Source organism: Giraffa tippelskirchi, chromosome 11 (genome assembly GCF_054371585.1).
Source record: "Giraffa tippelskirchi isolate mGirTip1 chromosome 11, T2T-mGirTip1v1.2.pri, whole genome shotgun sequence".
NCBI lineage: Eukaryota > Metazoa > Chordata > Mammalia > Artiodactyla > Giraffidae > Giraffa > Giraffa tippelskirchi.
Genome location: NC_137285.1, coordinates 77071087 through 77092740, shown reverse-complemented (window position 1 = coordinate 77092740; position 21654 = coordinate 77071087). Strand labels below are relative to the sequence as shown.

The 21654-nt window shown below is 54.2% G+C and overlaps 1 protein-coding gene and 1 long non-coding RNA gene across 4 annotated transcripts in view; one reads left to right on the top strand and one right to left on the bottom strand.

The window, feature by feature from the left end:
• LOC145527615 (uncharacterized) overlaps positions 1–21123 on the top strand; it is a 70873-nt gene extending 49750 nt beyond the window's left edge. The window contains exons 20-28 of one of the 2 annotated variants that reach the window (XR_014069778.1): positions 315–540; positions 2778–3035; positions 3656–3767; positions 7943–8168; positions 10406–10663; positions 11285–11396; positions 15572–15797; positions 18035–18292; positions 18913–21123. This is a non-coding gene — a long non-coding RNA (uncharacterized LOC145527615). Of the gene's footprint in view, positions 1–314; positions 541–2777; positions 3036–3655; positions 5867–7942; positions 8169–10405; positions 10664–11284; positions 11397–15571; positions 15798–18034; positions 18293–18912 lie in introns of those variants that run through there. The other variant, XR_014069777.1, reaches the window with a different exon arrangement.
• On the bottom strand, positions 3655–10968 carry LOC145527480 (uncharacterized). 2 transcript variants are annotated; one of them, XM_081545546.1, is made up of 3 exons: positions 7408–10968; positions 6696–7008; positions 3655–6444 (listed from the first exon to the last, which is right to left on the bottom strand). In XM_081545546.1, the coding sequence occupies exons 1-3, from the start codon at positions 7816–7818 to the stop codon at positions 5816–5818; spliced, it is 1353 nt and encodes a 450-aa protein (XP_081401672.1). In that variant the 5' UTR covers positions 7819–10968; the 3' UTR covers positions 3655–5815. The 2 variants fall into 2 exon arrangements, with proteins under 2 accessions (XP_081401672.1, XP_081401673.1); XM_081545547.1 differs by having other exon boundaries at positions 5792–6385.
• Positions 21124–21654: the final 531 nt, after the last annotated feature.

Here is a 21654-nt window from a genome sequence, read left to right as displayed (position 1 = left end):
CGGCAGGTGACATCATTTCCTGGGGTTCGTGCTGAGGTCCCTTCCTCAAAACTTCCCAAGGGAATCTCTGGGTTTCTGACTGCTCGACCACCCCCCTTAGGCCATGTGCAGGCACAATGACACCCACACGGCCCAGCCCACAGCCCTGGGGAGGCCTGGGTTCAGCCAGGGCCTGAGCTCCGAGGACCATGCTGCTCTCAGACCAGGCTCCTTCTTCTCATAAGTGGTGTGGCCCTGGACAAGCATATGCCCCTCAGGGTTGCCCCAGTCTCTCCATCTGCAGAGTGGGGGTCATTCTCCCATCTGCTTCCTAGGTCTGTCGGCCTACGAGCAGCTCCATGCCTTTCCACCTGGGGCCGATATCACGTGGAGCTCGTGCGCTGAGACTTCAGAAAGAAAGATTCCATCCAGGGCTGACACAGCACAGAATGGGGCAGAACGAGGCCTGGATGCGCCGTGGAACCCAGGAAAAGGCACTCCCCCTCCTGACTGTTTTGAGACCCCGCATCCAAGTTGGAGGACCGAAAGGAAGACTCGAAGGTCTCCCTCTCTTATAGAAAAGAGTAGCCAACTTTCTGGTCCTCTGTTTCCATTGAGATTCTGTTCAAGGGTCCCAGCTCGGCTTCTGCGGGTGGCTGAGCTTCTAATGGCTCCCTGCGTTCTTGTCTTTTCCTCTCCAAACCTTCCGTCCTTTTCCCCCTTCTGGGGTGGAAGGGCGCTCTCATTGCTTCTACCTTCGAGACAGATTGAGGAATAGTCTGGACCATCGACTCCTTTCCTCTCTTTGGTTCCGTGTCTCTCTCTGGCTGTGTCCCTCTCTTTTCCTTTCTCAATTCCGTCTGTGTCTTCCTCTTTCTCTCTCGTGTGTGGATGGATGGATGGATGCTAGGGATGCACATGTATATGATTAGATGAGGGTTATGTTTTAGGGATAGGTTAGAGGGAGAGAAAGGCTTTAGGTCAGAGTTGGTCATGGGGGAAGGGTCAAGGGTGGTGGTGGTGTTTCTTGGAATCTGAGTGCTGTGCATTCTTCGTCTCTTTCCATATGAACCCCTTCTCAGATACACCACTTGCAAGGAGTCTCTCGTGTTCCGTTTCCTATCTTTTGCATTTGTGAATGCTTAGCCTCTCTGTTGTGAATAGGTTCCATTGGATGGAAACCCAGTGGTGTACTTCGTTTACCTCTTTCCCTTACTTGAAGAGACCCATTTCGACCTCCGCCCAGCAAATGGCAAGGAGACTCTGATGTTAAGGAGCCTTTGACCTACGCTTCTTTCTAGCTATCTCATGACATCAGTCTTTAGGGTGAGGTTTTTCCCCGATATTGAGGTGGTATGAGATCAAACCCAATAGCGTTCTTCAGATGTAGCTGTCTGGTTTTCCCATGGACATTGATTGAAGAGGCTTTCTTGTTCCCATTTGGATATTCTCACCGTCTGTGTCAGAGATGAGTTGACCATGGATGCTGGGGTTTGTTTCTGGACCCTCAACTTTATTCCATCGATCTGGATCTGTGTGTGTTGTTGTATTCCCAATAGCATACTGTCCTGCTGCTGCTGCTGCGGCTAAGTCACTTCAGTCGTGTCTGACTCTGCAAGACCCCATGGCCTGTAGCCTACCAGGCTCCTCCGTCCAGGACATTTTCCAGGCAAGAGTACTGGAGTGGGTCGCCATTGCCTTCTCCGATACTCTCCTGAGGATCCTAGTTTGGTCGTCTAATTTCCTTTCACACAACCTTGGATGTCCGTATCGGGGCTTTTTCGTCGGATTGTATTGACAATGTAGGCTCTTTTCTGTTTCCGTACCCCTTTTGCAATTCTTTGTTCGGTGCGAAAATGCATTGGCATTTTGGGAGGAATAGCATGGAAGCTGTGGATTGCCATGTGGGGCTGTGACATGATTTTCCCAGTAGGAATTCTTTCAAGCCCTGAGCACAGCTTCTCTTTCCAGTGATTGGTGTGGGCTTGATCTTCCTCCTTCCATCTCTCGCCGTTTTGTGAGAACAGGTCCATCCTTCCCTTCTGGGGTAGATGGACTCGTGGATATCACTTCAGTGAATGGCATTGTCAGTGGGGGTGATAATTCCCTTCTCATTGGAAGACTTTGCTGTGAGTATTAGAAATGCAAGTGACTTCTCTTCCCCTTCCTCCCTGTCCATGTCTCAGAGCCACCGGGAAACAGAGGCCTCATCCACGGTCACACAGGCCTGAGGGGGTGCAACTAGACTGTTGTTTCTTCAGGCCCTCAGTGCTGGACATCATCCGGGATACTCTGTGTGTGTCTTCCTCCGTCTGGTGTCCCTTCAGACCTTTCCCTAGTTTTCACAGGCTTGTTGTGTTGGCGTTCTTTGTCTGTTTGGAGACACATCCTTGATAAGCTTTGTGTTTCCACTCATTCGTCTCGCGATGTATGACCTGTCTTTTGCTTTTGTAATGAGGTCTTTCCCACAGTAGATATCTTTGATTTTGCAAAGTCCACTGTATTCTCTGGGTTTTTTTTGTGGACTGCCTTTTAGTTTTGTGTGTGAAGACTCAAAGCACGTGTCCGGTTTCTGCTCATTGTTCTTCTAGATTTGTGACAAGTTTTCATGGAAAGTTTGTCTAGGGATAACTGGAAGTGAACTCGGTGTAAGGTGTCAAGTCTCCATCTCCATTCATGTCATCCCCTGCAGTTTCCAATTCCCTGTTCCTGAGTGGTTTTGGAGATCTTGTGGGAAGGTTGGTTGCATTGGAGTTTGCATTTCCACCTTGATTCGATTCACACTGTTCTGCCCTCAGGGACACTGTCAAGGGGGAGTGAGGAGCAGCCTGCACTTCCAGCAGTGACCACACGGTGGGGCGAGTGCTGCTCTCCCCTCTGGGAGCCCCAGGCCACAGGCATCCCAGTGAGGAGCCAGCTCTGTGCTCAGCTGAAAGGAGTTAGTCTCTCAGGAGCCTCGGAGCCCTTGCCTTTGGATCACCCAGGGTGGGCATTTACTGGGACAGAAAAAATTGCCCTGAATTCCATGGACGGAAGAGCCTGGCTGTGTAGAGTTGGTGAGTTGCCGTGAATCAGACACAACTGAGGACACAAAAATTCAATAGATTAAAACACATTTTGGGGGTGGGGGGGAGTGAAAGTGGGTGATGTGGGTTTTTTTGTCTTATATAATAGCCAAGGGAAATCTAGTTTAAACCTAAATTCACATAGATGGGAAAGGTATAGCTCTCCGTCACCCTATTTAAAAAAAAAAAAAAACTACTAAACTTTTCTGAAAGTTTATTTAGTAGCTTCCTTGAGCAGTTTATTGTGGAGCATTTTTTTTTTTCTGTGACATTGGCCTCATTAAAAATTATGGTTTGCCTTTAGTGGATAATTTTGTTCATTGGTTTCTTAGAGAACCTTGGTAATCTTTGAGTTTCCTGGGGAGTATGGTCACATGACCTGGCCCTGGCCAATCGGTGCGTTCCACCTCCCTGGCCACTGTGATTGGCTCCGGGCTGGGGCAGTGCCCAATCGGGGCCCAGGGCCGGGCCTCACGTTGGAAGCCAGGGGAAGACGAGCTCTCGTCCTGCTGGGGTAGGGGAAGGGGTGGGGCCGGGGGAGGTCAGGCTCCAGCAGTGGGAGGGGCTTGAGGTCCGCCTGCGGCAGTTGGTGACGTTCCTGCTCCCCTCAGGGCAGAGCCGCCGGCCTGAGAATGAGGGCGCTGCTGAGCCCAGGGGCTGGGATGGCCCGTTGCTGCTGTGGTCCCAGAGCTCCACCCGAGACCTGAGGGAAGCCGTCTGCCCGTGAGTCCTCTCCCGCTTGTCTGTCAGCTTGTTTGAAGCATGCTGGGTTTTCTGCCCAGCTGGCTAAGGCGAGTCCCTGGAAATGCAAGGGTGTGGGTTTTGGCAGACTTCAGGGAAGACATGCCAGATGAGCCTGGGAGACTCCAGCTTAAGCTGGATTCAGGAGATATCTCTTCGGGCCAGCTAGTAATTGTAGGATAAGCCTAATGAGTCTTCACAGGATGAAGAGAGTAACGTGCCAAGGTAGCAATTGATGTCCTCATTCGAGAGGATGAAGCTGGTGCTCAGAGAAGGGGGGAACTTGGCCACAGCAAGGAGGTGTGCACCCAGACAGAACCCCCCAGATCCGGCCATTGGAGCTCAGGGAGGCCACTGGTGTGGCTTGTCCCTGTGGCAGGGCCCGAGGCAGGCAGCCCACCCTGATTCCTGCGGGGGCCTGACTTGGGAAGTGCCATCTGGTAGCTTTGAGACTCACCAAACCAAATTGCACTGGAGAGAGGAGGGACACCTTCCTTCATCCACCCCCCACCCCCGCCGGATTCCCACATACCCTGACCCCTTTCTCTCGATTTCGGAGCCATTTCCAGAGTCCCGCTCATATGACCTCATTTGAAGTGCACTGTGGACGGGCTGCCATCTGCAGCTGCTACCACAGCAGCCAAGGGCTTTAGCTCCCGACTACCTCCCTTCCTTTGGAACTTGGGGGCCCTCTACTCCCCACTTGCACACCACAGACCTTTGCTGAGGATTGTGGGGACCCTCACTCAGTTTGCAGCACGTTGTAGCCATCCCTGTCCTCCCTTGAAACTCAGCTTGTGAGCTCCTTTGGAGCAGCGTGGCCCACCTGGCTGCAACGGAAGAGACACAGCTGACAGTGAAACAACAGCTTAGATCTGAGAGCCGGAAAGCTCTGTCAAAAGGGACCTCCCTCTTCACACCGTAGAGGCTGTAGGAGCCGCCAGGCTTTCGGAACCAGTGCTGGGGCCAAAATGACTCCACAGCTGTTTTCCTTCCTGGGGAGGGTTCTGGCTCGAGCGGGAATGGCTCAAGTCTCCTAAGGTTCTGAAAGCCCACTGTGTGCAGATTCACGGTACACAGAGAGGAAAAGGTGGAGTCCTAGCCTGGAGGTGGTCACAGCTCACGGATGAGCCAGGCAGGCAGGCAGGCAGGGCATGAGAACACCTGAGCTGCCTTCATGAGTGAATGGTGTGGGGGCAGAGGAAGAGAAGCCGGTCTGCTCCCTCGTGTGGTGCCCAGGGCAGGTTGTCCCCAGAGGAAACCCTTACGACGGTGAGGACTATCACTGCTGTTTCCCAAGGGGTTCCGTCGGTGCGTGTCTTCCCCGGAGCGGTCAGGCCGTCTCTCAAGTACACTGGCCATGGGCATTGCCTCTCCTTGGAACTTCCCATGTGTTTCTCTTTTTTATGGAACAGTGATTTTCTAGAGTGGTTCTGGGCCACAAGGATGTTGGGTCATTTTCTAGCCTTCTGTCATGAAGAACGCTTTCCTGGGCATGGGGGTGGTTTGTTGTTCCAGCTCCCTTTCTTGGCTTCTTTTGGGAGCTGGTGCAACAAGAGGAGCTCAGCCTCTGCCTTCTGGCTGAGATGTCACCCTTCAAACAGCAATGCCTGCCTGGAGATAATGATGGCAGTTGCCAAAAGGGCTTCGTTTGGCACATGGTATCTTGAAAGGACGTACACCGTCCTTTCAGCTATCAAAGGCTAGTTCAAATGACATAAAAATGAGAACTCTCCAATGGAGTCTTACAGTAGGTGGAGAGTCCGAAAAACACTCCTTCAGTCATTTCGCTGAGAGTCACTGATTGGGGACACCAAGAATATAGGAAGGAATGCAGAAAGAAAAGATGAAATTGTGTTCAGGATCGGGGGGAGGGATGAACAGGGCGTGCTTGCCTTGAATCCAGGCTTTGTTGGGGGGTGGGGCATAAAGATGGAACGGGTCTGAAACTACAAAGTGGTGATGGTAACACAGTATCACCAGAGTTACACAACAGTGTTCCCAGATTGCAACAATGATGAAAAAGTTTACTAATCCCAACTTAACCAACAAAAATCCAGGAAACCATACAAAAAATAAAACATCACCAGAAAGGTGGAAACAAACCACATGCAAAGCAGTTCAGGGGAAAGGAACTCCATGTCCCCTGGGGGCAGACCGAGTTGCCGGCATCCACGGTGAGCAGACAGGGATGGAGGCTGCAGAGCCGACCGCTCCCCTGGACGTGGTGTTTCCGGTAAGGGCTCTGGGTCTCTGTCCAGAGCGGGGGCTCTTTCTCCCTGCAGGGCTGGGTGAGTCATCGTGGGCGTCTGGGTGTTGCGCGGGAGCCAGGGCAGGCTCTCCCTGCCGAGGCGGTGACTCTTCCTCTGCCTCGGGTTCTCTTGCCAAAGCCCGAGCAGGTAGAGGTGCACGTGGAGGTGGAGGTTCTCGCTGAGGGGGTGGGACATCAGTGCCTGGGGCTGGGGGTCCTGCAGGCACGGAGATCCGATCTGCCCGGTGTGCTGGCCAGTACCCAGCTGGCCTGGTGTCTCTGCGAGGGCAAGTCTCGCTTCTCCATCTGCCCTCGGTGGATCCCTGGGTCCTGCACCTGGAGCCACCACCTGTGTGGGGACAGGTCTGGGAAGTGGAGCCTGGTTCCAGTTGGAGGCCAGTGCTAGAGCTGGGGGAGAAGCAAAGTTTGCCCACAGGCCAGCCTTGGCATGTGCGTACCCCGGGACAGAAACCTTCCAAGAGGTTCCCAAAGAATACCCAGCGTCAGATGTCTTTTGGGACTGAAGTGTGCAAGATGGGGGGCGGGGGGTGTGAGGCCAGCGCTTGCTGCAGGCCCAGCAGCAGCTTTCGAGGACTCGTCCCTGTGTAGCTCAGCACCCCTCCCCACACACTCCCGTGCACCAGCCCCAGCGTCCTCACCTCTGTGCTGTGGCGTGCTGGGCTCCAGGTCCTCCTGGTGCCTCAGAGGCCGGGGTTCTCTGGACTCTGGGTCGGAGCCGGGTGTGCTGAGCTCCGTGGAAGCCTCAGACTGGGCCGCCGGCTGTATCCTGGGCGGTGTCTCGGCAGCAGGCCTTCCCCACCTCCGCGTCTCCCCCGGTGGGGCTGATGCCTCCGTGGGCACGCTGACCTGGAGCCTGCACTGGGCCTCACGGGCGGGCGGGTGGTGCTCCGACCCCTCCCTCTGGGAGCTGGATGGGGTGTCCCCGTCCTCGGCCTCATCACGTGGGAAGCTCTGCAACGACAGTGACCGTCAGCCAGCCATGCTGGGAGTTTTCCGAGCTGGGCCTGGCCAGTGGAGCCGCTGCTTCTGCCTGCTCGAACTTCTCTTCCCAGAAGGGTCAGAGACGTGTGTCTGCTCAGATCCCCACCCGGGAGGAAAGAGACCCATCTGAGGGTGTGAGGTCAGCCTGGCCGGTCGGCGCTGCCCACACTCTCCCCATCCCGCCCAGCCTGCTCTCCCCTGGGGTGTGGGCACAACTTGTCCACAGGCTTCTGACCCCACATCCGCCTGGGCTTCCTTGAGGGAGACACAGCCCGAGAAACCCGCATCCCCACACACAGGCAAAGGACCCGGTGTTTCCGGGTGGCATGGGAGAGGTGGCCTGGCCCGGCCTGGGGCTCCCCGTGTTACCTTTCTGTTTCTCCGGGCAAAGGGCCAGAGGCCTCTCGGGGGTGTCCTGAGCCAACGTCGACAGGGTGCCCACTCACACTGCCTGTGAGCTCTCCTGAGGCCCCGGCCTCTGGGCAGGGGCAAACAGCAGAACATCTTGGCAGCAAGTGATCCGGCTGGGGGCTCCTCTCCGCTCTGGAGGCCTGGATACCCGGATTGCGGGTTCTGTTGGGTTCTGTTGCCGGCAGGTGACATCATTTCCTGGGGTTCGTGCTGAGGTCCCTTCCTCAAAACTTCCCAAGGGAATCTCTGGGTTTCTGACTGCTCGACCACCCCCCTTAGGCCATGTGCAGGCACAATGACACCCACACGGCCCAGCCCACAGCCCTGGGGAGGCCTGGGTTCAGCCAGGGCCTGAGCTCCGAGGACCATGCTGCTCTCAGACCAGGCTCCTTCTTCTCATAAGTGGTGTGGCCCTGGACAAGCATATGCCCCTCAGGGTTGCCCCAGTCTCTCCATCTGCAGAGTGGGGGTCATTCTCCCATCTGCTTCCTAGGTCTGTCGGCCTACGAGCAGCTCCATGCCTTTCCACCTGGGGCCGATATCACGTGGAGCTCGTGCGCTGAGACTTCAGAAAGAAAGATTCCATCCAGGGCTGACACAGCACAGAATGGGGCAGAACGAGGCCTGGATGCGCCGTGGAACCCAGGAAAAGGCACTCCCCCTCCTGACTGTTTTGAGACCCCGCATCCAAGTTGGAGGACCGAAAGGAAGACTCGAAGGTCTCCCTCTCTTATAGAAAAGAGTAGCCAACTTTCTGGTCCTCTGTTTCCATTGAGATTCTGTTCAAGGGTCCCAGCTCGGCTTCTGCGGGTGGCTGAGCTTCTAATGGCTCCCTGCGTTCTTGTCTTTTCCTCTCCAAACCTTCCGTCCTTTTCCCCCTTCTGGGGTGGAAGGGCGCTGTCATTGCTTCTACCTTCGAGACAGATTGAGGAATAGTCTGGACCATCGACTCCTTTCCTCTCTTTGGTTCCGTGTCTCTCTCTGGCTGTGTCCCTCTCTTTTCCTTTCTCAATTCCGTCTGTGTCTTCCTCTTTCTCTCTCGTGTGTGGATGGATGGATGGATGCTAGGGATGCACATGTATATGATTAGATGAGGGTTATGTTTTAGGGATAGGTTAGAGGGAGAGAAAGGCTTTAGGTCAGAGTTGGTCATGGGGGAAGGGTCAAGGGTGGTGGTGGTGTTTCTTGGAATCTGAGTGCTGTGCATTCTTCGTCTCTTTCCATATGAACCCCTTCTCAGATACACCACTTGCAAGGAGTCTCTCGTGTTCCGTTTCCTATCTTTTGCATTTGTGAATGCTTAGCCTCTCTGTTGTGAATAGGTTCCATTGGATGGAAACCCAGTGGTGTACTTCGTTTACCTCTTTCCCTTACTTGAAGAGACCCATTTCGACCTCCGCCCAGCAAATGGCAAGGAGACTCTGATGTTAAGGAGCCTTTGACCTACGCTTCTTTCTAGCTATCTCATGACATCAGTCTTTAGGGTGAGGTTTTTCCCCGATATTGAGGTGGTATGAGATCAAACCCAATAGCGTTCTTCAGATGTAGCTGTCTGGTTTTCCCATGGACATTGATTGAAGAGGCTTTCTTGTTCCCATTTGGATATTCTCACCGTCTGTGTCAGAGATGAGTTGACCATGGATGCTGGGGTTTGTTTCTGGACCCTCAACTTTATTCCATCGATCTGGATCTGTGTGTGTTGTTGTATTCCCAATAGCATACTGTCCTGCTGCTGCTGCTGCGGCTAAGTCACTTCAGTCGTGTCTGACTCTGCAAGACCCCATGGCCTGTAGCCTACCAGGCTCCTCCGTCCAGGACATTTTCCAGGCAAGAGTACTGGAGTGGGTCGCCATTGCCTTCTCCGATACTCTCCTGAGGATCCTAGTTTGGTCGTCTAATTTCCTTTCACACAACCTTGGATGTCCGTATCGGGGCTTTTTCGTCGGATTGTATTGACAATGTAGGCTCTTTTCTGTTTCCGTACCCCTTTTGCAATTCTTTGTTCGGTGCGAAAATGCATTGGCATTTTGGGAGGAATAGCATGGAAGCTGTGGATTGCCATGTGGGGCTGTGACATGATTTTCCCAGTAGGAATTCTTTCAAGCCCTGAGCACAGCTTCTCTTTCCAGTGATTGGTGTGGGCTTGATCTTCCTCCTTCCATCTCTCGCCGTTTTGTGAGAACAGGTCCATCCTTCCCTTCTGGGGTAGATGGACTCGTGGATATCACTTCAGTGAATGGCATTGTCAGTGGGGGTGATAATTCCCTTCTCATTGGAAGACTTTGCTGTGAGTATTAGAAATGCAAGTGACTTCTCTTCCCCTTCCTCCCTGTCCATGTCTCAGAGCCACCGGGAAACAGAGGCCTCATCCACGGTCACACAGGCCTGAGGGGGTGCAACTAGACTGTTGTTTCTTCAGGCCCTCAGTGCTGGACATCATCCGGGATACTCTGTGTGTGTCTTCCTCCGTCTGGTGTCCCTTCAGACCTTTCCCTAGTTTTCACAGGCTTGTTGTGTTGGCGTTCTTTGTCTGTTTGGAGACACATCCTTGATAAGCTTTGTGTTTCCACTCATTCGTCTCGCGATGTATGACCTGTCTTTTGCTTTTGTAATGAGGTCTTTCCCACAGTAGATATCTTTGATTTTGCAAAGTCCACTGTATTCTCTGGGTTTTTTTTGTGGACTGCCTTTTAGTTTTGTGTGTGAAGACTCAAAGCACGTGTCCGGTTTCTGCTCATTGTTCTTCTAGATTTGTGACAAGTTTTCATGGAAAGTTTGTCTAGGGATAACTGGAAGTGAACTCGGTGTAAGGTGTCAAGTCTCCATCTCCATTCATGTCATCCCCTGCAGTTTCCAATTCCCTGTTCCTGAGTGGTTTTGGAGATCTTGTGGGAAGGTTGGTTGCATTGGAGTTTGCATTTCCACCTTGATTCGATTCACACTGTTCTGCCCTCAGGGACACTGTCAAGGGGGAGTGAGGAGCAGCCTGCACTTCCAGCAGTGACCACACGGTGGGGCGAGTGCTGCTCTCCCCTCTGGGAGCCCCAGGCCACAGGCATCCCAGTGAGGAGCCAGCTCTGTGCTCAGCTGAAAGGAGTTAGTCTCTCAGGAGCCTCGGAGCCCTTGCCTTTGGATCACCCAGGGTGGGCATTTACTGGGACAGAAAAAATTGCCCTGAATTCCATGGACGGAAGAGCCTGGCTGTGTAGAGTTGGTGAGTTGCCGTGAATCAGACACAACTGAGGACACAAAAATTCAATAGATTAAAACACATTTTGGGGGTGGGGGGGAGTGAAAGTGGGTGATGTGGGTTTTTTTGTCTTATATAATAGCCAAGGGAAATCTAGTTTAAACCTAAATTCACATAGATGGGAAAGGTATAGCTCTCCGTCACCCTATTTAAAAAAAAAAAAAAAAACTACTAAACTTTTCTGAAAGTTTATTTAGTAGCTTCCTTGAGCAGTTTATTGTGGAGCATTTTTTTTTTCTGTGACATTGGCCTCATTAAAAATTATGGTTTGCCTTTAGTGGATAATTTTGTTCATTGGTTTCTTAGAGAACCTTGGTAATCTTTGAGTTTCCTGGGGAGTATGGTCACATGACCTGGCCCTGGCCAATCGGTGCGTTCCACCTCCCTGGCCACTGTGATTGGCTCCGGGCTGGGGCAGTGCCCAATCGGGGCCCAGGGCCGGGCCTCACGTTGGAAGCCAGGGGAAGACGAGCTCTCGTCCTGCTGGGGTAGGGGAAGGGGTGGGGCCGGGGGAGGTCAGGCTCCAGCAGTGGGAGGGGCTTGAGGTCCGCCTGCGGCAGTTGGTGACGTTCCTGCTCCCCTCAGGGCAGAGCCGCCGGCCTGAGAATGAGGGCGCTGCTGAGCCCAGGGGCTGGGATGGCCCGTTGCTGCTGTGGTCCCAGAGCTCCACCCGAGACCTGAGGGAAGCCGTCTGCCCGTGAGTCCTCTCCCGCTTGTCTGTCAGCTTGTTTGAAGCATGCTGGGTTTTCTGCCCAGCTGGGTAAGGCGAGTCCCTGGAAATGCAAGGGTGTGGGTTTTGGCAGACTTCAGGGAAGACATGCCAGATGAGCCTGGGAGACTCCAGCTTAAGCTGGATTCAGGAGATATCTCTTCGGGCCAGCTAGTAATTGTAGGATAAGCCTAATGAGTCTTCACAGGATGAAGAGAGTAACGTGCCAAGGTAGCAATTGATGTCCTCATTCGAGAGGATGAAGCTGGTGCTCAGAGAAGGGGGGAACTTGGCCACAGCAAGGAGGTGTGCACCCAGACAGAACCCCCCAGATCCGGCCATTGGAGCTCAGGGAGGCCACTGGTGTGGCTTGTCCCTGTGGCAGGGCCCGAGGCAGGCAGCCCACCCTGATTCCTGCGGGGGCCTGACTTGGGAAGTGCCATCTGGTAGCTTTGAGACTCACCAAACCAAATTGCACTGGAGAGAGGAGGGACACCTTCCTTCATCCACCCCCCACCCCCGCCGGATTCCCACATACCCTGACCCCTTTCTCTCGATTTCGGAGCCATTTCCAGAGTCCCGCTCATATGACCTCATTTGAAGTGCACTGTGGACGGGCTGCCATCTGCAGCTGCTACCACAGCAGCCAAGGGCTTTAGCTCCCGACTACCTCCCTTCCTTTGGAACTTGGGGGCCCTCTACTCCCCACTTGCACACCACAGACCTTTGCTGAGGATTGTGGGGACCCTCACTCAGTTTGCAGCACGTTGTAGCCATCCCTGTCCTCCCTTGAAACTCAGCTTGTGAGCTCCTTTGGAGCAGCGTGGCCCACCTGGCTGCAACGGAAGAGACACAGCTGACAGTGAAACAACAGCTTAGATCTGAGAGCCGGAAAGCTCTGTCAAAAGGGACCTCCCTCTTCACACCGTAGAGGCTGTAGGAGCCGCCAGGCTTTCGGAACCAGTGCTGGGGCCAAAATGACTCCACAGCTGTTTTCCTTCCTGGGGAGGGTTCTGGCTCGAGCGGGAATGGCTCAAGTCTCCTAAGGTTCTGAAAGCCCACTGTGTGCAGATTCACGGTACACAGAGAGGAAAAGGTGGAGTCCTAGCCTGGAGGTGGTCACAGCTCACGGATGAGCCAGGCAGGCAGGCAGGCAGGGCATGAGAACACCTGAGCTGCCTTCATGAGTGAATGGTGTGGGGGCAGAGGAAGAGAAGCCGGTCTGCTCCCTCGTGTGGTGCCCAGGGCAGGTTGTCCCCAGAGGAAACCCTTACGACGGTGAGGACTATCACTGCTGTTTCCCAAGGGGATCCGTCGGTGCGTGTCTTCCCCGGAGCGGTCAGGCCGTCTCTCAAGTACACTGGCCATGGGCATTGCCTCTCCTTGGAACTTCCCATGTGTTTCTCTTTTTTATGGAACAGTGATTTTCTAGAGTGGTTCTGGGCCACAAGGATGTTGGGTCATTTTCTAGCCTTCTGTCATGAAGAACGCTTTCCTGGGCATGGGGGTGGTTTGTTGTTCCAGCTCCCTTTCTTGGCTTCTTTTGGGAGCTGGTGCAACAAGAGGAGCTCAGCCTCTGCCTTCTGGCTGAGATGTCACCCTTCAAACAGCAATGCCTGCCTGGAGATAATGATGGCAGTTGCCAAAAGGGCTTCGTTTGGCACATGGTATCTTGAAAGGACGTACACCGTCCTTTCAGCTATCAAAGGCTAGTTCAAATGACATAAAAATGAGAACTCTCCAATGGAGTCTTACAGTAGGTGGAGAGTCCGAAAAACACTCCTTCAGTCATTTCGCTGAGAGTCACTGATTGGGGACACCAAGAATATAGGAAGGAATGCAGAAAGAAAAGATGAAATTGTGTTCAGGATCGGGGGGAGGGATGAACAGGGCGTGCTTGCCTTGAATCCAGGCTTTGTTGGGGGGTGGGGCATAAAGATGGAACGGGTCTGAAACTACAAAGTGGTGATGGTAACACAGTATCACCAGAGTTACACAACAGTGTTCCCAGATTGCAACAATGATGAAACAGTTTACTAATCCCAACTTAACCAACAAAAATCCAGGAAACCATACAAAAAATAAAACATCACCAGAAAGGTGGAAACAAACCACATGCAAAGCAGTTCAGGGGAAAGGAACTCCATGTCCCCTGGGGGCAGACCGAGTTGCCGGCATCCACGGTGAGCAGACAGGGATGGAGGCTGCAGAGCCGACCGCTCCCCTGGACGTGGTGTTTCCGGTAAGGGCTCTGGGTCTCTGTCCAGAGCGGGGGCTCTTTCTCCCTGCAGGGCTGGGTGAGTCATCGTGGGCATCTGGGTGTTGCGCGGGAGCCAGGGCAGGCTCTCCCTGCCGAGGCGGTGACTCTTCCTCTGCCTCGGGTTCTCTTGCCAAAGCCCGAGCAGGTAGAGGTGCACGTGGAGGTGGAGGTTCTCGCTGAGGGGGTGGGACATCAGAGCCTGGGGCTGGGGGTCCTGCAGGCACGGAGATCCGATCTGCCCGGTGTGCTGGCCAGTACCCAGCTGGCCTGGTGTCTCTGCGAGGGCAAGTCTCGCTTCTCCATCTGCCCTCGGTGGATCCCTGGGTCCTGCACCTGGAGCCACCACCTGTGTGGGGACAGGTCTGGGAAGTGGAGCCTGGTTCCAGTTGGAGGCCAGTGCTAGAGCTGGGGGAGAAGCAAAGTTTGCCCACAGGCCAGCCTTGGCATGTGCGTACCCCGGGACAGAAACCTTCCAAGAGGTTCCCAAAGAATACCCAGCGTCAGATGTCTTTTGGGACTGAAGTGTGCAAGATGGGGGGCGGGGGGTGTGAGGCCAGCGCTTGCTGCAGGCCCAGCAGCAGCTTTCGAGGACTCGTCCCTGTGTAGCTCAGCACCCCTCCCCACACACTCCCGTGCACCAGCCCCAGCGTCCTCACCTCTGTGCTGTGGCGTGCTGGGCTCCAGGTCCTCCTGGTGCCTCAGAGGCCGGGGTTCTCTGGACTCTGGGTCGGAGCCGGGTGTGCTGAGCTCCGTGGAAGCCTCAGACTGGGCCGCCGGCTGTATCCTGGGCGGTGTCTCGGCAGCAGGCCTTCCCCACCTCCGCGTCTCCCCCGGTGGGGCTGATGCCTCCGTGGGCACGCTGACCTGGAGCCTGCACTGGGCCTCACGGGCGGGCGGGTGGTGCTCCGACCCCTCCCTCTGGGAGCTGGATGGGGTGTCCCCGTCCTCGGCCTCATCACGTGGGAAGCTCTGCAACGACAGTGACCGTCAGCCAGCCATGCTGGGAGTTTTCCGAGCTGGGCCTGGCCAGTGGAGCCGCTGCTTCTGCCTGCTCGAACTTCTCTTCCCAGAAGGGTCAGAGACGTGTGTCTGCTCAGATCCCCACCCGGGAGGAAAGAGACCCATCTGAGGGTGTGAGGTCAGCCTGGCCGGTCGGCGCTGCCCACACTCTCCCCATCCCGCCCAGCCTGCTCTCCCCTGGGGTGTGGGCACAACTTGTCCACAGGCTTCTGACCCCACATCCGCCTGGGCTTCCTTGAGGGAGACACAGCCCGAGAAACCCGCATCCCCACACACAGGCAAAGGACCCGGTGTTTCCGGGTGGCATGGGAGAGGTGGCCTGGCCCGGCCTGGGGCTCCCCGTGTTACCTTTCTGTTTCTCCGGGCAAAGGGCCAGAGGCCTCTCGGGGGTGTCCTGAGCCAACGTCGACAGGGTGCCCACGCACACTGCCTGTGAGCTCTCCTGAGGCCCCGGCCTCTGGGCAGGGGCAAACAGCAGAACATCTTGGCAGCAAGTGATCTGGCTGGGGGCTCCTCTCCGCTCTGGAGGCCTGGATACCCGGATTGCGGGTTCTGTTGGGTTCTGTTGCCGGCAGGTGACATCATTTCCTGGGGTTCGTGCTGAGGTCCCTTCCTCAAAACTTCCCAAGGGAATCTCTGGGTTTCTGACTGCTCGACCACCCCCCTTAGGCCATGTGCAGGCACAATGACACCCACACGGCCCAGCCCACAGCCCTGGGGAGGCCTGGGTTCAGCCAGGGCCTGAGCTCCGAGGACCATGCTGCTCTCAGACCAGGCTCCTTCTTCTCATAAGTGGTGTGGCCCTGGACAAGCATATGCCCCTCAGGGTTGCCCCAGTCTCTCCATCTGCAGAGTGGGGGTCATTCTCCCATCTGCTTCCTAGGTCTGTCGGCCTACGAGCAGCTCCATGCCTTTCCACCTGGGGCCGATATCACGTGGAGCTCGTGCGCTGAGACTTCAGAAAGAAAGATTCCATCCAGGGCTGACACAGCACAGAATGGGGCAGAACGAGGCCTGGATGCGCCGTGGAACCCAGGAAAAGGCACTCCCCCTCCTGACTGTTTTGAGACCCCGCATCCAAGTTGGAGGACCGAAAGGAAGACTCGAAGGTCTCCCTCTCTTATAGAAAAGAGTAGCCAACTTTCTGGTCCTCTGTTTCCATTGAGATTCTGTTCAAGGGTCCCAGCTCGGCTTCTGCGGGTGGCTGAGCTTCTAATGGCTCCCTGCGTTCTTGTCTTTTCCTCTCCAAACCTTCCGTCCTTTTCCCCCTTCTGGGGTGGAAGGGCGCTGTCATTGCTTCTACCTTCGAGACAGATTGAGGAATAGTCTGGACCATCGACTCCTTTCCTCTCTTTGGTTCCGTGTCTCTCTCTGGCTGTGTCCCTCTCTTTTCCTTTCTCAATTCCGTCTGTGTCTTCCTCTTTCTCTCTCGTGTGTGGATGGATGGATGGATGCTAGGGATGCACATGTATATGATTAGATGAGGGTTATGTTTTAGGGATAGGTTAGAGGGAGAGAAAGGCTTTAGGTCAGAGTTGGTCATGGGGGAAGGGTCAAGGGTGGTGGTGGTGTTTCTTGGAATCTGAGTGCTGTGCATTCTTCGTCTCTTTCCATATGAACCCCTTCTCAGATACACCACTTGCAAGGAGTCTCTCGTGTTCCGTTTCCTATCTTTTGCATTTGTGAATGCTTAGCCTCTCTGTTGTGAATAGGTTCCATTGGATGGAAACCCAGTGGTGTACTTCGTTTACCTCTTTCCCTTACTTGAAGAGACCCATTTCGACCTCCGCCCAGCAAATGGCAAGGAGACTCTGATGTTAAGGAGCCTTTGACCTACGCTTCTTTCTAGCTATCTCATGACATCAGTCTTTAGGGTGAGGTTTTTCCCCGATATTGAGGTGGTATGAGATCAAACCCAATAGCGTTCTTCAGATGTAGCTGTCTGGTTTTCCCATGGACATTGATTGAAGAGGCTTTCTTGTTCCCATTTGGATATTCTCACCGTCTGTGTCAGAGATGAGTTGACCATGGATGCTGGGGTTTGTTTCTGGACCCTCAACTTTATTCCATCGATCTGGATCTGTGTGTGTTGTTGTATTCCCAATAGCATACTGTCCTGCTGCTGCTGCTGCGGCTAAGTCACTTCAGTCGTGTCTGACTCTGCAAGACCCCATGGCCTGTAGCCTACCAGGCTCCTCCGTCCAGGACATTTTCCAGGCAAGAGTACTGGAGTGGGTCGCCATTGCCTTCTCCGATACTCTCCTGAGGATCCTAGTTTGGTCGTCTAATTTCCTTTCACACAACCTTGGATGTCCGTATCGGGGCTTTTTCGTCGGATTGTATTGACAATGTAGGCTCTTTTCTGTTTCCGTACCCCTTTTGCAATTCTTTGTTCGGTGCGAAAATGCATTGGCATTTTGGGAGGAATAGCATGGAAGCTGTGGATTGCCATGTGGGGCTGTGACATGATTTTCCCAGTAGGAATTCTTTCAAGCCCTGAGCACAGCTTCTCTTTCCAGTGATTGGTGTGGGCTTGATCTTCCTCCTTCCATCTCTCGCCGTTTTGTGAGAACAGGTCCATCCTTCCCTTCTGGGGTAGATGGACTCGTGGATATCACTTCAGTGAATGGCATTGTCAGTGGGGGTGATAATTCCCTTCTCATTGGAAGACTTTGCTGTGAGTATTAGAAATGCAAGTGACTTCTCTTCCCCTTCCTCCCTGTCCATGTCTCAGAGCCACCGGGAAACAGAGGCCTCATCCACGGTCACACAGGCCTGAGGGGGTGCAACTAGACTGTTGTTTCTTCAGGCCCTCAGTGCTGGACATCATCCGGGATACTCTGTGTGTGTCTTCCTCCGTCTGGTGTCCCTTCAGACCTTTCCCTAGTTTTCACAGGCTTGTTGTGTTGGCGTTCTTTGTCTGTTTGGAGACACATCCTTGATAAGCTTTGTGTTTCCACTCATTCGTCTCGCGATGTATGACCTGTCTTTTGCTTTTGTAATGAGGTCTTTCCCACAGTAGATATCTTTGATTTTGCAAAGTCCACTGTATTCTCTGGGTTTTTTTTGTGGACTGCCTTTTAGTTTTGTGTGTGAAGACTCAAAGCACGTGTCCGGTTTCTGCTCATTGTTCTTCTAGATTTGTGACAAGTTTTCATGGAAAGTTTGTCTAGGGATAACTGGAAGTGAACTCGGTGTAAGGTGTCAAGTCTCCATCTCCATTCATGTCATCCCCTGCAGTTTCCAATTCCCTGTTCCTGAGTGGTTTTGGAGATCTTGTGGGAAGGTTGGTTGCATTGGAGTTTGCATTTCCACCTTGATTCGATTCACACTGTTCTGCCCTCAGGGACACTGTCAAGGGGGAGTGAGGAGCAGCCTGCACTTCCAGCAGTGACCACACGGTGGGGCGAGTGCTGCTCTCCCCTCTGGGAGCCCCAGGCCACAGGCATCCCAGTGAGGAGCCAGCTCTGTGCTCAGCTGAAAGGAGTTAGTCTCTCAGGAGCCTCGGAGCCCTTGCCTTTGGATCACCCAGGGTGGGCATTTACTGGGACAGAAAAAATTGCCCTGAATTCCATGGACGGAAGAGCCTGGCTGTGTAGAGTTGGTGAGTTGCCGTGAATCAGACACAACTGAGGACACAAAAATTCAATAGATTAAAACACATTTTGGGGGTGGGGGGGAGTGAAAGTGGGTGATGTGGGTTTTTTTGTCTTATATAATAGCCAAGGGAAATCTAGTTTAAACCTAAATTCACATAGATGGGAAAGGTATAGCTCTCCGTCACCCTATTTAAAAAAAAAAAAAAACTACTAAACTTTTCTGAAAGTTTATTTAGTAGCTTCCTTGAGCAGTTTATTGTGGAGCATTTTTTTTTTTCTGTGACATTGGCCTCATTAAAAATTATGGTTTGCCTTTAGTGGATAATTTTGTTCATTGGTTTCTTAGAGAACCTTGGTAATCTTTGAGTTTCCTGGGGAGTATGGTCACATGACCTGGCCCTGGCCAATCGGTGCGTTCCACCTCCCTGGCCACTGTGATTGGCTCCGGGCTGGGGCAGTGCCCAATCGGGGCCCAGGGCCGGGCCTCACGTTGGAAGCCAGGGGAAGACGAGCTCTCGTCCTGCTGGGGTAGGGGAAGGGGTGGGGCCGGGGGAGGTCAGGCTCCAGCAGTGGGAGGGGCTTGAGGTCCGCCTGCGGCAGTTGGTGACGTTCCTGCTCCCCTCAGGGCAGAGCCGCCGGCCTGAGAATGAGGGCGCTGCTGAGCCCAGGGGCTGGGATGGCCCGTTGCTGCTGTGGTCCCAGAGCTCCACCCGAGACCTGAGGGAAGCCGTCTGCCCGTGAGTCCTCTCCCGCTTGTCTGTCAGCTTGTTTGAAGCATGCTGGGTTTTCTGCCCAGCTGGCTAAGGCGAGTCCCTGGAAATGCAAGGGTGTGGGTTTTGGCAGACTTCAGGGAAGACATGCCAGATGAGCCTGGGAGACTCCAGCTTAAGCTGGATTCAGGAGATATCTCTTCGGGCCAGCTAGTAATTGTAGGATAAGCCTAATGAGTCTTCACAGGATGAAGAGAGTAACGTGCCAAGGTAGCAATTGATGTCCTCATTCGAGAGGATGAAGCTGGTGCTCAGAGAAGGGGGGAACTTGGCCACAGCAAGGAGGTGTGCACCCAGACAGAACCCCCCAGATCCGGCCATTGGAGCTCAGGGAGGCCACTGGTGTGGCTTGTCCCTGTGGCAGGGCCCGAGGCAGGCAGCCCACCCTGATTCCTGCGGGGGCCTGACTTGGGAAGTGCCATCTGGTAGCTTTGAGACTCACCAAACCAAATTGCACTGGAGAGAGGAGGGACACCTTCCTTCATCCACCCCCCACCCCCGCCGGATTCCCACATACCCTGACCCCTTTCTCTCGATTTCGGAGCCATTTCCAGAGTCCCGCTCATATGACCTCATTTGAAGTGCACTGTGGACGGGCTGCCATCTGCAGCTGCTACCACAGCAGCCAAGGGCTTTAGCTCCCGACTACCTCCCTTCCTTTGGAACTTGGGGGCCCTCTACTCCCCACTTGCACACCACAGACCTTTGCTGAGGATTGTGGGGACCCTCACTCAGTTTGCAGCACGTTGTAGCCATCCCTGTCCTCCCTTGAAACTCAGCTTGTGAGCTCCTTTGGAGCAGCGTGGCCCACCTGGCTGCAACGGAAGAGACACAGCTGACAGTGAAACAACAGCTTAGATCTGAGAGCCGGAAAGCTCTGTCAAAAGGGACCTCCCTCTTCACACCGTAGAGGCTGTAGGAGCCGCCAGGCTTTCGGAACCAGTGCTGGGGCCAAAATGACTCCACAGCTGTTTTCCTTCCTGGGGAGGGTTCTGGCTCGAGCGGGAATGGCTCAAGTCTCCTAAGGTTCTGAAAGCCCACTGTGTGCAGATTCACGGTACACAGAGAGGAAAAGGTGGAGTCCTAGCCTGGAGGTGGTCACAGCTCACGGATGAGCCAGGCAGGCAGGCAGGCAGGGCATGAGAACACCTGAGCTGCCTTCATGAGTGAATGGTGTGGGGGCAGAGGAAGAGAAGCCGGTCTGCTCCCTCGTGTGGTGCCCAGGGCAGGTTGTCCCCAGAGGAAACCCTTACGACGGTGAGGACTATCACTGCTGTTTCCCAAGGGGTTCCGTCGGTGCGTGTCTTCCCCGGAGCGGTCAGGCCGTCTCTCAAGTACACTGGCCATGGGCATTGCCTCTCCTTGGAACTTCCCATGTGTTTCTCTTTTTTATGGAACAGTGATTTTCTAGAGTGGTTCTGGGCCACAAGGATGTTGGGTCATTTTCTAGCCTTCTGTCATGAAGAACGCTTTCCTGGGCATGGGGGTGGTTTGTTGTTCCAGCTCCCTTTCTTGGCTTCTTTTGGGAGCTGGTGCAACAAGAGGAGCTCAGCCTCTGCCTTCTGGCTGAGATGTCACCCTTCAAACAGCAATGCCTGCCTGGAGATAATGATGGCAGTTGCCAAAAGGGCTTCGTTTGGCACATGGTATCTTGAAAGGACGTACACCGTCCTTTCAGCTATCAAAGGCTAGTTCAAATGACATAAAAATGAGAACTCTCCAATGGAGTCTTACAGTAGGTGGAGAGTCCGAAAAACACTCCTTCAGTCATTTCGCTGAGAGTCACTGATTGGGGACACCAAGAATATAGGAAGGAATGCAGAAAGAAAAGATGAAATTGTGTTCAGGATCGGGGGGAGGGATGAACAGGGCGTGCTTGCCTTGAATCCAGGCTTTGTTGGGGGGTGGGGCATAAAGATGGAACGGGTCTGAAACTACAAAGTGGTGATGGTAACACAGTATCACCAGAGTTACACAACAGTGTTCCCAGATTGCAACAATGATGAAACAGTTTACTAATCCCAACTTAACCAACAAAAATCCAGGAAACCATACAAAAAATAAAACATCACCAGAAAGGTGGAAACAAACCACATGCAAAGCAGTTCAGGGGAAAGGAACTCCATGTCCCCTGGGGGCAGACCGAGTTGCCGGCATCCACGGTGAGCAGACAGGGATGGAGGCTGCAGAGCCGACCGCTCCCCTGGACGTGGTGTTTCCGGTAAGGGCTCTGGGTCTCTGTCCAGAGCGGGGGCTCTTTCTCCCTGCAGGGCTGGGTGAGTCATCGTGGGCGTCTGGGTGTTGCGCGGGAGCCAGGGCAGGCTCTCCCTGCCGAGGCGGTGACTCTTCCTCTGCCTCGGGTTCTCTTGCCAAAGCCCGAGCAGGTAGAGGTGCACGTGGAGGTGGAGGTTCTCGCTGAGGGGGTGGGACATCAGAGCCTGGGGCTGGGGGTCCTGCAGGCACGGAGATCCGATCTGCCCGGTGTGCTGGCCAGTACCCAGCTGGCCTGGTGTCTCTGCGAGGGCAAGTCTCGCTTCTCCATCTGCCCTCGGTGGATCCCTGGGTCCTGCACCTGGAGCCACCACCTGTGTGGGGAC

Coding starts and splice junctions, on each gene's coding strand:
- LOC145527480 (XM_081545546.1), bottom strand. CDS start 7,818: ATGGTCCTCGGAGCTCAGGCCCTGGCTGAACCCAGGCCTCCCCAGGGC. Junction 7,009..7,407: donor TTGCCCGGAGAAACAGAAAG/GTAACACGGGGA, acceptor CTGTCGTTGCAG/AGCTTCCCACGTGATGAGGC. Junction 6,445..6,695: donor CAGCACGCCACAGCACAGAG/GTGAGGACGCTG, acceptor CTTCTCCCCCAG/CTCTAGCACTGGCCTCCAAC.